At 46.6% G+C, this 12859-nt stretch overlaps 1 protein-coding gene across 2 annotated transcripts in view; it reads right to left on the bottom strand.

Annotated features, from left to right (window-relative positions):
• The window catches only part of LOC144159357 (protein tudor-like), a 49719-nt gene that overhangs the window by 23429 nt on the left and 13431 nt on the right, over positions 1-12859 (bottom strand). For both annotated transcript variants that reach the window (XM_077690779.1, XM_077690780.1), the window contains exons 4-7: positions 11359-11472; positions 10732-10938; positions 8133-8321; positions 5988-6371 (exon numbers count right to left, since the gene is read on the bottom strand). In XM_077690779.1, coding sequence (XP_077546905.1) covers positions 5988-6371; positions 8133-8321; positions 10732-10938; positions 11359-11472 — 894 coding nt within the window. The remainder of the gene's footprint in view (positions 1-5987; positions 6372-8132; positions 8322-10731; positions 10939-11358; positions 11473-12859) is intronic.

Below are 12859 nucleotides of genomic sequence, written 5' to 3'. Positions count from 1 at the left end.
CATGATTTTAGGCAGTTTTATTGCCTTTGCGCAAGTTGTTCTAAGTTCTGTGGTAGTTCTACTTACCCCAGGACCATTCGCGAACAGTTTACAACAGTTTCGGTTTCGTTTCTGCATCGCGAAATTCATATTTAGCGCTACTACGCAGTTACCCAACTTCAAGGCTACCTGCCATGGGCCTGGATCGTCCACGACTGATCCTCGAAGAAAGCACGCCACTCCTGATTTCCCCCCATGCTAACCCGATTTCTGCAATAAGAACTTCAGAAGCAAGTCAAAAGATCACACCCAGTCGCCAGATATCTGTTCTGCCGAGGACAGTGCTTCAAACCGGCCTTACACAGCCAGCTGTTCGCCTTCCAGTTTCGTTTCCATGTGTGGGTATATCCGAGTGTCTAATGTTGCTGCTTATTTGAACTGTCTATTCGGACGGAGTCTCCGATAAGTTTCTGTACTGTTTCATTTGAAAACTGTTAGGTGGCGGTGCAGTAGAGGAGGCTTGTGCTGATCTTTTGATCTTTTTCATCGCGCAACTGCTACTCGGCCAAGGATCGCAGGGCACGATGCTAGCGCATCGTACCTCATTTTTGCGAGCAAGGCTACAATTGCGAGTAAGAAGATGATAATAAAGCTCAGCTTTATGTTTTGAGAGATAACTGACCGTGAACGTCATAAAGCATCAACCACGGCGTTCCGTTTATAACTTCAAGCATGTTTTTTTCCGCATCGCGTGCTTATCCCAAATATTGTGCTCACTGTAAATGCAGAGTCAGCCATTGACAAAATGTTTTTACATTATGTGGGGGCAAATTGGTGCCTCTGATAATGTCAAACTGCCAGATTTATTCCAGGGAACCACCCGAAATTGCACTTTGAACTGGAGGTTGGGCTTCACCGCATGACACGAGCGCCGTTCGTGCTAACTTATTTTATTTATATCTGACAACTGACAAACTGTTCCACGCAAGTTGACATTTTTTCTATGGCGTGTTTTTGAAATGTTTCCCTACAAAATGTATATTCTAATTTTTTTCTACTACCGGTGGTTTGATATGCACAACTCCTTTTTTATCACTTTTTTCCGACAACTTGACAAAAATTTTGATTGATATTTTTTTCACAACTATGATACATAAAACATTTAAAAAAGTGGTGTTATTGAAAAGGCCATTAAATAATCTGCTTTGTGTTCCTGTAATTAGTACCCAACCAATTTTTCTAGCAGGAAAAAGATGTTTTCTTAGACCATAAAAATTGGTCAATTTTCCGGTGGTAGCGAAAGAGTTAAGGGGGGACGTGGCTTTCAAAATCAACTTTTTTATTTCTTTGTGGATTTTGATGAAAATTGGCACAGCAACTGGAAATGCTTCCGTGATAACACCATAAAAATTTCAAGCTAATATTCTGAAAACTTTTTTATGTATTAAATTTTCTTTCTGTTCCGCTTGTACCGAGCTTGAGCGGCTTATAAAACATGATAGAAAATTTGTTCGAAGTGCTTTGCATTCTCAAATGAATGGACGAGGTCGTGACAGTTTTAGAATTTTTTTTTTACAACACAATGTTTTTTAGTTTTCATTTTTTTAGAGGTTAATGTGCAATAGGCATGTTGACTGTGAACGATTATGTGAATAAAAAAATCACAAAAAACAAATCTGGAAAACCAAGAGTGTCACGACCTGAACTGTTCATCAAGGAATGTAATGCAAGAAACGGAATCAAAATAGACCCAGCGGTCACAAAGAAATCCCTGGTACAAGCGACACAGGTGGCAAAAAAAACTGTTTTGAGAAAACGGCTTCCAAAGTTGCAACATAGGTTTCACTTATCAAAAGTCGTCACGGTTGTAGCCTTTCATGTCCTTTTGAACATGGGGCTTCTGGAATGCCTTGCCTTGAAATTGGAGTGCCTTTCACAGCCTTTCTCTTTCCAGAAAATATCATTTTCAGCTCCTCTGTGAAGAGTACATACCCCACTTTGCAGATCAAATGAAGGGGGAGATAGGTTTCAATGGGCTTTCAATGCAAAGTAGGTTAGCTGGTTGGCTGTATCGCACTGAACAGCCTCCTTTTGCAGTGTTGTCACCATGGCAACAAGTTAAGCATTTTTTTTACTTAAATTTGAACATTTTTGGCTTTTTTTAATGTTTTATCATCTTGCCTGGCACAGCAACTTAGTACTCATACGTGCAGGTGTTCATTGCCAAAAGTTTGCATAACACAAGGATGAAAATGAGCTACTTTAAAGCTTGGTAGAGTATTCTGCATAACTCCCAACTTCAATGCAAGAGCATATTTTTTTACTACTTTTGACATTCAAGGCATCCAATATTTCTCGCAGCAAAGCCAGTATGCCCTGAGCAATGGAATCAATAATTTCACTAAAAAATCACTGTTAAATGCTGCGACAAACGTACATTTTTAATGCAGAGAACATATTTTTATTCCTATATTACTAACTCAAACCTGTTTGCATGAAAATTACAAGTGCAAGGGAAACGTTGCGCAAGAAAGGCGATATGGCTCGCGCGCATCTTAGCGCACGCTTACCGCGACATATCGAACTTTGATTACAGCTGATATGGCTGGTCAGGTCGCTTTTAAGATTAAATCTAACGACGCAGGCATTAATTACAACTACTGGCGTTCAATCGTAACCGGTTGCCCAGTCATGTGCTGCCCCAATGCGCGTCGGCTATGCCGTGCGCGCCGCAGCGTTTGACGCGTCGACCGTTTCTTTCTCAAGGCTAGCGAGCCCACAGTCAAAACACAGCAATAACTAAGCGTGTAAACATCGCAAACCCGACCAAAAGTTCACTTCACGAACCGCTATTGCAAGCGCGCACACCGCGTCACCCTCCGGGGTCTGGCGACGGTAGAGTCACGCGCACCACGAAGCGTTCGATGACCTCCTCCTTTCGAGCCACACAACTTCCCGTAATCTGGCTCGTTATCTCCGGCATTCCCACCTCGATAACGTCCGTGTTGAATGCCATAGATTGAACAGAAACTCGGCCGAGCGAAGCTGCGAAAATGAACTCAACCCGCTCGCTACGCAGCTCAGGCGGCCGCCATCTTGCATTGCGCCCGTGACATCCAATCAGGAGGGTCGGCGTTCCGCGCCCCGACCGAGGACCAATAGCGCTTCAGCATCTATTTCTAGCTTTGTTTGTGCGTCGTTTCTTTTCTGCCGTTTGTGCGTTTGTGAATGAACGAAGATAAAAGAGACGAGCAGAACCGGAAAGACGATCGCTCGGCCGATCTAACCATATCAAAATGGCCGCGCCCGGTGGCACCGGTGCGGAGATAGAGCGCTCCGAAAATTGCCGTTTTTTCGCCCTTTTGCGCTGATAGTTTGTCACCGCGCCTGACAAAAGTATTTTTTTATGCCACTTTGCGACACTTTTCAGCCTAAAAACTTTGCAGACGCATAGAATAGGAAACATAGAAGCCGAATATGTGGGTTTCAAAAAAACGATGTTTTGGTCATTTTTCCGAAGTTGAAAGCCGCGTCCCCCCTTAAGATCACTCGTACTCAAAAACTGTGATTATGTAGAGTTGGTCGAACGCACAAATTATAGCCATCCTTCATATATTTGGTACTACAGTCTAGTCCACTTATAACAATATTATAGTGCCCAGGAAATTCCATTGCTATAGCCGACGATTGTTATAAACAGGTTATGAGAACAGAAAGAACAGAGATCAAAACATTTTATTCGTACGCAGGCAAGGCCGTACTACTACCGTATTCATTTGAATACAGTCAAACCTCACTATAGCGAAATCCCACCAGCACGAAATTCTCACGGCAACAAAACATTTTCGGATCCCTGGTGAATGCCCATAGAAGCCCATGTATTTCATATCTCGCGGCAACGGAATGTTTTTGGAAAGCAATCTCGCGTTAACAAAATCCGCTACAAGTCTTGTTGGCAATTTATCTACCCACGTGAGGCTTCCAGTGTCCAAACAGTGCTCAAATGCATTTTTCAGACTCAAAGTGTTTACTGTAAATGTTTGCCACAGCGCGCTTAGATGGCCGCCGCCGTATTTGTCTACATAAAAAAGCGTACAACAGGTGACTGTGGAGGCAGCCTCGCCGCAACACCACCAGGAGCCGACACATGGTGGCTCAAGGCACGTCTTTGGCTTGGGCTATGCCCGCTACCCAGCTATCGCTGAACAGCATGCGTTCGTTCGTTGTGGGTGCGGCAATCGGCTTGTTCACTTTCAATCAAAAGCAGAACTTTTTACCGCTACAAGATAAGGCAGCCATCATTGTTCAAGTCAGTGGTCCAAGTGGAAAAAGGGAGGATAGTGCTGACTAGCGTTAAACAGCCTGCAGCTCGCTGTACTACCAATGACGGCTGTGGCGTTTCCAGTCGTCAACAAAGTTGTGCTCACTTGGTTTCATGAACAGCGCTGGAACAACGAGGAGCTACTGGCTGGCGATGTTCGTCAACAGAAGCAGCTGGACTTCGCTTGCATGCTCAGACATACCCGGTGCAAAGCACCAGCAAGAAAAACATGCAGAGAAGGCAAATTTGTGGGATGTTATGGATGTGTTTGACACGATTTGGTCGTTATTAGGCACGCACAACTAGCTATGAAGAACTTCTTGCAGTGTAAGAGCTGAGTTGCGAAAGTTACTGCTAGGTAAGGCTCACAAAGTAATATAACCGACTTTTGCAAATAAATTTTCGGTTTGTGGGCGATTTTCCTGTTAATGTTTCATTCTCATGGCAACGAAATTCCTGTACAAGCGAATTTTTTGGCTTTCCCTGGCGGATTCATTATTGCAGGATTCGACTGTATAAGGCGAGGTTTTTTTTTTCCAAAATTCAGTTTCAGTCATACACGCCTTATATTCGAATCTCGGTATAGCAATACGGCAGTTTTGGTTTGACAGTTTTGGTTTTCGCCTTTCAAAATGGCTGGAAATACAACAATGAGATTATGGAACGCAACTCGTAAAACTGCAAATGCAGGTTTCAGATGGTAATTACCGAGTTTCTGCAGCTGTAAGTGTAGTGAATAGCTCGCAATACAGCAGACACCTTTGACCAAGTCAACGAGCTGAGCCAGCAGTAGCTGCTTCAAGCTAATAGTAGCCGCAAAGCTTGCAAACAAGTCAGGACGCCATTTTGCATTTTTTGTTGGAGTGCTGGGGTCCCTGCAGCAAGATTTACTTTCTCAGTGCTTGTTTCTTATTTCCGCGACCAGCGCAATGGAGAGTCATCGTTGCCACTGTAACGCAGCCCTCAAGAGAGAAGAGTCACAGCAGAGCCACAAGTCACTGGAAACTGTGCAACGGGTGGAAAGTTTGCCCGTCTGAAGAACAATGTGTGTCGTTGGCGCAAACAGAAGACATCGCTCTCAGCCTGCGCAGCGACGAGGACAGCTTTCCATGGCCCACAAAAAGGGGTGTTTACCGAAAAAGAACAAGCGCCGACGGACTTCGTTAAAAAGAGAAGAGGCCACGGTTTTGCTGCTGTTGCCCCCCTTCATCATCCTGATCGGAAAGACTGCGCCAAGGAACGAAGCAGTACCGCCCTATAACCATGACCACATTATAACCGAATAAATACCGGTATGTGGCAGCGATGGCACCAGCAGTAACTGCTATCAAATTGGTAGCAGCTGCCAGAGAGAGAAAGAAGTGAGAAAAATACTTTACTTCCGGTCAGACTAAGACCTATTTGGTATTCTTGGAATAGACTGTGATCCCAGAAGCGACCACTGCCACCACCACCAGCTGAGGTGAAACTACAGGCATTAAGAAAAAGATGAAAATTTTGAACTTTTATGCACCAAAGCAATACCTGGCCAATGAGGTGTGCTGCACTGGGTGGGGAGATGGCGGCTTCAATTTTTTTTTTTTTTTTTAACCACTTGGGGATCTTTACTTGCGTTGGAATCTTGACACACCGGTGCTTTGGCATTTCACCTAATCCCAATGCCCGCTGCCCCCCTGATGAGCCTCACCTTCACATCGACGTACTGCTGCGCCTGGAAGGAGAACTCGCCGGGGGCCAGCACGGCGCGCAGCTTGGGAGACGGCCCCTGGCTCGCCTCCGATCCGGCGAATCCCCGGGGCGCAGCGGTCACGTCCCTAGCCAGTCCGACGGCCACCAGGGCCTCCACGATGGACGGCCCGCTGCCCATCCGCTCCAGGTCCACGAGGTGGATGCCGTCCCGGTAGCCCGCGGGCACGCACCGGAACTGGCCCTCAAACACGGCCTGCAGGCGCTCCGACAGGGGCGAGTTGGGGTCGATCGGGGGCCACGTGTCCCCGCCGCCGGGGGCGGCCACCGTGCGGATCCGGCAGCGGATCGCCTGAGCCGGCAGGGCGACAAACTTCGGCAGGATCTGCGGCGGAGACGAAGTTGCACCCGGCGTGAAACGCTCCTCCAAACACGCATTCATCACAGGTGGAAGACATCTTTCTCCCCCTCACACACACACACGCACTCACGAGATCATGCATGTGAAAGACTGTCACCAATCAGCAGGGACAACAGTGGGTCCTTTATTTTCAAGCAACCTAACGCTACTAATTTTGACAGCAAGATCGTGCATCCCCTCCCATGTTAGCAAGTATTGAGGTGACTGTGTGTAATGACTATGTGGAGCAGATTGTGATATCACTCATCACTCTACTGAGTACCGTATTTACCCGGGTAATGAACCCACTCGCATAATGAACCCTACCCCCACTTTTCTTGAGAATTGACATTTTTGTCACTTCGAAAAAAAAAAAAAAAAAATGCAGCGGGAGTGTTTTTACTCAGCATGATTGCTGATGCTGCAGACCATCGCAGCAACTTGATATCACGCCACAGTTCGCACAGACATGCCAAAAACGCATTCCAACAAAAAGAAATCTCAACAGTAGCGGGACACGCGAGCCCAAATGCCGTGGCTCACAATGTAAAAATTGCGCGCTTGTGGAGCGCCACCTGCTGAACACAAAACAAACCTGGAGCCATGACAAAGTTTCAGCGCGCAAACAAAGCACTAAACGTACTCCGCACTCCTCTGCTGTTGCTCTTCCATGAATTGGCAATTACGCTGCGTGGTTTTGTTGTTCAGCTGGGTTCAGACTCTTTTTGTGCTCCTGGAGCACGTACGAGGGGCCAGTACACGGGCTACACAGTCGGTTTTAAACTGAAAGTGGTGCAGCATGCGTTGACGCACATGGAAACCGCGTGGCTGGGCGGCACTGCACTGTTGACCCAGTGAGTGTATGCCACAGACGAAAACAAGAGGTTTTTGGGCCATGAACAGGGACTGCCGTGTTTCATGGACCCAAAGAAAGGAAGCTTCTCGGTGTGGGAAAAGTTTTGAAGTGCTTTGACTGCACGAAGACGGTGCACTGTAAGCCGACAACGAATGTGAAGCTGCAAGCGACTTCAGTGAGGAGGACAGCTCCATGGCGAGGAGGGGACCACCAGCATGTCGCAAATAAAGTTCGATTACATACTACCTACGTGTTTTCACAAAAATGGTAAGGCTCTGACAACGCCTCTCTTAGCAACTTTTATTGCATGAAATTTCAACTTTAAAAAATCTACTGCAATTTTTTCCACACAGTGAGCCTTCCCCCAAATTCATGCCGAATTTTCTGGAAAAAAAAAAGTGGGTTCATTACGCGAGGAAATACGGTAATTACTATGTGGAGCACATTGAGACATCACTCATCCCTCCACTAATATGAGTAGTAAGTCATGATGCTGGTGCACCCCGCCACATGTTCATTTCAACCAGCCACGGTGTTGGCCCATATGAGAGGCACGAGCCCCTGCATTGAACACTTCTCTCCCGCTTGTTATTCCTACACCACACCAGGAGAGCTACTAACACCAAGCTCTGCTAACAATTAGAAGGCAGAACATGTTCCTGCGTACAAAATGCGGCAAAGCTTGGGAACTGCCCCCTTCTTCAATAAAAACAGAAAGTCTCAGCTAACAAATGAGAGTCACATAACACGAGCCTCTTGCTCTGAATGCTCTGGAAGTTGAGAAGTGCAAGGCAACGCCGCAGAGTAACCCGGCAAAGGCAAAACACAATGCACAACACAATGCAACGCAAACCGAGACAAGACCAAAAAAAAAAGAAAACGTCGCGTACCTGGCGCACGCTGCTTTCAGGCACCTCTTCGCAGTTGCCGTAGTCAACGTACTGGACGCCCAGCCGGCCCCCCTTGGCGTGCGTCACGCGAGCGCGGTACCACCGGCCGTCCTCCGCATACTTGGCCACGCAGGGCTGACCCGGCCGCACCCCGCCAGTGACCATCTCGCCGCCTCCACTGTAATGCGCCTGCACCACAACACGGAAGAGGATAGTGATGCGGATGAAGATGACGCTGAGGAGAGATGATGATAAGGAGCGGTATTCCATTCCGAGATGGGTACAAGACGGGCACTGTGGTGCAAGGCAGAGAGTTAGGAGGGGACACGACTCTTGAAATAATTTCTTTTCATTTTTACGTAAACTCTGTGAAACTTGTCAGCCTGGCTGGTTTTTTCCCACTGATTTCAAATATGCCATTACTTTTTGAGTAAGCCAATTAATTACCAAGAGGTAATTAGTCATTTCTGGAGGAACAATAACCAAAACAGTGTTGCTCATAAAACTGTAGCCGTTATATTTTTGAATACTATATAAGCCCTGGTGAGTGCAATAAGAGGATCAATGTTTTTATGCACCGCTTGGAGCTAATTTTACAGCTCATTGAACTTTGGTGTTTAAAATGGGCATTCGAAATGGTTCCTTGCCACTGGTGCCACCACAGTGTAATGAGCAGTAAAATAAGTTCCAGGCAGTGAATCAAGAAACTGATTCTCTTATTGCACTCACTAGGATTCATAGTATTGGAATATAAAGATTACTGTTTTATGACTAACACTGTTTTGTCTATGGCGTGGCAAGGAACTTGAGTGCCCCTTTAAAAAAAAAAAAAACTGGCATAGTAGAAAATCGGAACCATCACAGGAAATGGTATGGTAACAAATCGTGACATAAGAAAATCGTGACTTGAGGCAATAATCACACGCACATAAACTCCTGTCCTAGTGCTGTTAACTAAAAAAAAAAAAACCTCCGAAGGTTGAAGAGGCAGAAGTAACACAAAGAAGTGGGCAACAAGTCCTTTTCCCTGTCGAGGCTAAGAAAAAGCAAGTCTTCGTGTAATTCTACCGTGTAGCATACTGCACACTGTCCACCCACAAACAAGGGACCTGAAGTTCAGCTCCTGAAGAGGCCCAAAGGCGCTTCTCCATACAGTCTACAATATGCACACCTGCAACTTTCCTAAAGAATTAACCACAGCACCCCTCATTCCATCGACGAGTACTGGGTCATCCCTTACTTGACGAGCAGTGGGCCACGATAATCCCAAAGAAAATGTGTAAGCGGTTAAACTTCACAACCCCGCAATCGTTCCCTAAAACCAACCACCGACACTTCGCTTTTCCAATTCCCTGCTTCATTGAGACTAAGAGCTGGGCCGACAAAATGATCAGATGCCCCAATAAACATGTTCCTTTGCCCTATTCAGGCCCACATCACCTGTTACCACTTGGAAGGAGCAGTGCCTTTAGTAACAGTAGGAATCCTTGATTTACCAGTTCTGGACGGTCCACGGGCCAGACCGAAAGCTGCGCTCGGACCGGACGTTTGATAAGAGTACATGGGAAAATCGAGTGCCAGATCGCATCCCGGGCGGTCCGCAAACGATCCAAGGCTTTGATAATCAAGGAGGCCCAATGTCACACAAAAAACTTGCCAACTAAGACTTCAAAACGCGTACCCCGCAAAATGCCACCCCCCCCCCCCCAACATTAGGAATAGGGGTGATGATGAACAAACCTTAGACCCCTGTCACACGGGCACTTTCAATCACGATTGAAGTGAATCGCAATCGAGTTTTCAAGCGCGCTCAATGCACTGCCGCTGCTACACGGCACGTTTCAATCGCGATCAAGAAGTTGCACCGGTTGCACTCGTTTACGCCAGATGGCGCTCACAATGTACTTGCAGCCGGAATCTGGTAACTTCGTGTGGTCGTAGGTATACCTAACTATGTAGATGTTACCACGCGCTTATTTGGGTCAAGTTATTTCACACAATTTGTGGCATTAGTTGAAGTTGTCACCTTCTGTGCTTTTACTGCGCTGGGACAAAAGTATCGCCGCTTCCGTTCAATCGCGCTCGAGAAACCAGGATTTAGTTCGAGCGGGATCAAGCTCAATCGCGATTGAAACTGCCGTGGCAGCGCCCGATCCGGATTGAGCTCAATCCAGATCGACTCAACCACGATTGAAAGTGCCCATGTGACAGGGTTCGATTTGGGTTGCCTTGGATCGGGCTTGCCATCTGTCCCCTTTCCAGGCCCCAGTCGGAAGATGATGAATAAACTTTATTTGAGACCAGGTGTTGATGTTAGGACACCCGCCCGGTGGGAGGCTTCCTTAGTCCGGGATACCTTGGGCTACGCTGGCCATCCGTGCCCTCTCCACCAATCGTCGTTGGTGTAGAAGGTCGGAGCTGGTCAGCAGCTCCACCCACTGCTCATAGGTAGGGTTGGGGTTAGGAGTGAGGGAAGGGGATTGCTGGCACTCCCATACGATGTGGTACAGGTTGCCTGGTTGGGAGCAGGATTTGCATGTAGCAGGGTGTTATGTGAAAAGAAAAAGAATAAAAAAAGGGGGGGGGGGGCAAAACTAACCTGCATTTGCGCCATGAGGTCTTCGAGGGCGTCGATGAGAGCCACCTGCTGGACGTACACCTCACCAGGGTTGAGCACCCAGGAGACCTCACAGGGTAGGCCCACCCCCTGGTCCAGGATCGGGTAGTTGTAGCCGGAAACCTGCTGTGGCTGTGGCTGCGGCTGCATCTGCTGCTGCTGGGGAACAGCCAGGGGGGGGCTGCTGGCCTGGTGATGACGACGGCGAAACAAGAGTTAAGGCGGCCATGAAGACAGACACAAGTTTGCTTCATCGGAAACACTGCTTTGCTCCGAAAACAATGATACCAGTATTGTGTGGCAAACTTCGAACAGATAACCGAGCTATCAGAGAAAACAGACGAAGCGGTGGCGACTTTCCAAACAGATTCCAGCAACGTGAATCTCGTTTGTGCAATTGGTGGCCGCCGACACAAAGGCCCTCCCAAGAAACCCGACAGGGCAATTGTAGCTGTATTTTGTCTCCATGGCCCCTTTGAGCGTCAACCACAGACGCTCGGAGCAAAATCAAGCAACCAGAGGGAGCACAAATGGCTAGCCTTTCCATGACAAAACCAGTTACCTCACTTTCAGAGAGAGAGAAAAAAAAAAAGCTACCGCAACGCTCACCTGTACAAGACCCTCCTGGACAAGCAGTTCCCTAATGTTCGTCCCGTCAGAGAGCACGATGTCCACGTCGTGGAAGTTGTCGGGGCCGTTAGCAACCACCTTCAGCGTGAACTCCTGCAAAAAAGCAACGACAAATGAATTACAGCGAACCTTAATTTTGGGCCTTAAAAGGAGACAAAAGGCGAACTGTTTATATAAAAAAGCACTAATTAAAGCTCTGGACAGAGTTCACTCGGTGAGTGAGCTCAAATCAGCAAGCCCACCCAGCTATTCCCAAAAAGCAGCCCAAACACCACTGCTTCCTCCAATGTGTCATCGACTCCAAACATCTCGGGCCACTTTAATTGCCTCCAACAAATCAGTCACCAGAAGAAGCCTTTTTAGAAGCGCAAGTGTCACGGCTCGAAAATGTTTGAAAATGTCTAGTCACAACGACTGACCTTTCACTCATTTTTTTTTTTTTTTGTATTTCGTGTGACTAAGATGCAATGTTTATCCGTTTGTGGGAGCATCCTTGCCTTTGAAATCAACAGTGCGAACAAGCAAGGCAACAACAATTATTCCAGCTACTGAGCGACGTAAATATCAACCGCCCGGATTTAAAACACGCTGTCCATTAAAGGACAACAAATAAAAGTATACTTTCGAGCATTCTTTTTAAAAACTCCCCAGAGTCAAACCCTAGTTGAAAAGCGCGCGCACTCAGGCCAATCAGCGGCTCGTAAACGTCCTTATCTCCTTATGCGACGATGCCATTTTGAGATCACGCAATAGGCATGCAACAAAGAAAGCAGCTTTTCAAAATGGGCTTTCCAAGATGGCCGCTTTCCAGCTTTCCAAGATGGCCACCGCTGGCACACTAAGTTCAAGCTTCCATGCAAAGAAAGCAGCTTTTCAAAATGAGCCCAAGATGGCTGCCACTGGCACACTAAGTTCAAGCTTCCTTAGCCCAATTTTCGATATTTCGCTGCTCCCACTGCGCTTTTAAAGCCAATTTCGAGATACTTTACGACCAAATTCTGCATTGGAACACCTCGTCGAACATCGTGTTTGAAAGCGTCAAGACTTCAAAAATGAATTTTTTTCAACAATATTGTTTTTTTTTTTCACAATTTGACAATTTTAAGACCCGCCTCCCCACTTAAACATCTTTAAATAAATATATTCAGACTAGAAAAAAGACGACAAGGAATACTACTGCCAGAAAAAGCTGTCAAAATACAGTTCAGCCTATTTATGAGACGCATCAGGAAGCGGTTTCTGTCCCTTATACGAGAGGTCTCTTATAACCTGGGTACCATATTTTCACCAAATGATCAACCCCTAGTTTAATGTGGGCACCGTTGCGACTAAAATAAGCTAAATAGTGCTCCAGCATGTTGCAAAAGGTTCATTCTAATTTATGTTTCGCCACCAGTATTTATGAAATAGTTCTCAATCTTTGATTGCTTCATCAATATCTTTACACTTTCTGACAACAGCTTCAGCACGCTTTCTTTTC

The sequence above is a fragment of the Haemaphysalis longicornis genome, unplaced genomic scaffold (assembly GCF_048455015.1).
Source record: "Haemaphysalis longicornis isolate Haplotype H1 unplaced genomic scaffold, Haemaphysalis longicornis Haplotype H1 scaffold_10, whole genome shotgun sequence".
In the NCBI taxonomy this organism is placed as follows: Eukaryota; Metazoa; Arthropoda; class Arachnida; order Ixodida; family Ixodidae; genus Haemaphysalis; species Haemaphysalis longicornis.
This window is presented reverse-complemented; position numbering and strand designations above follow the sequence as displayed.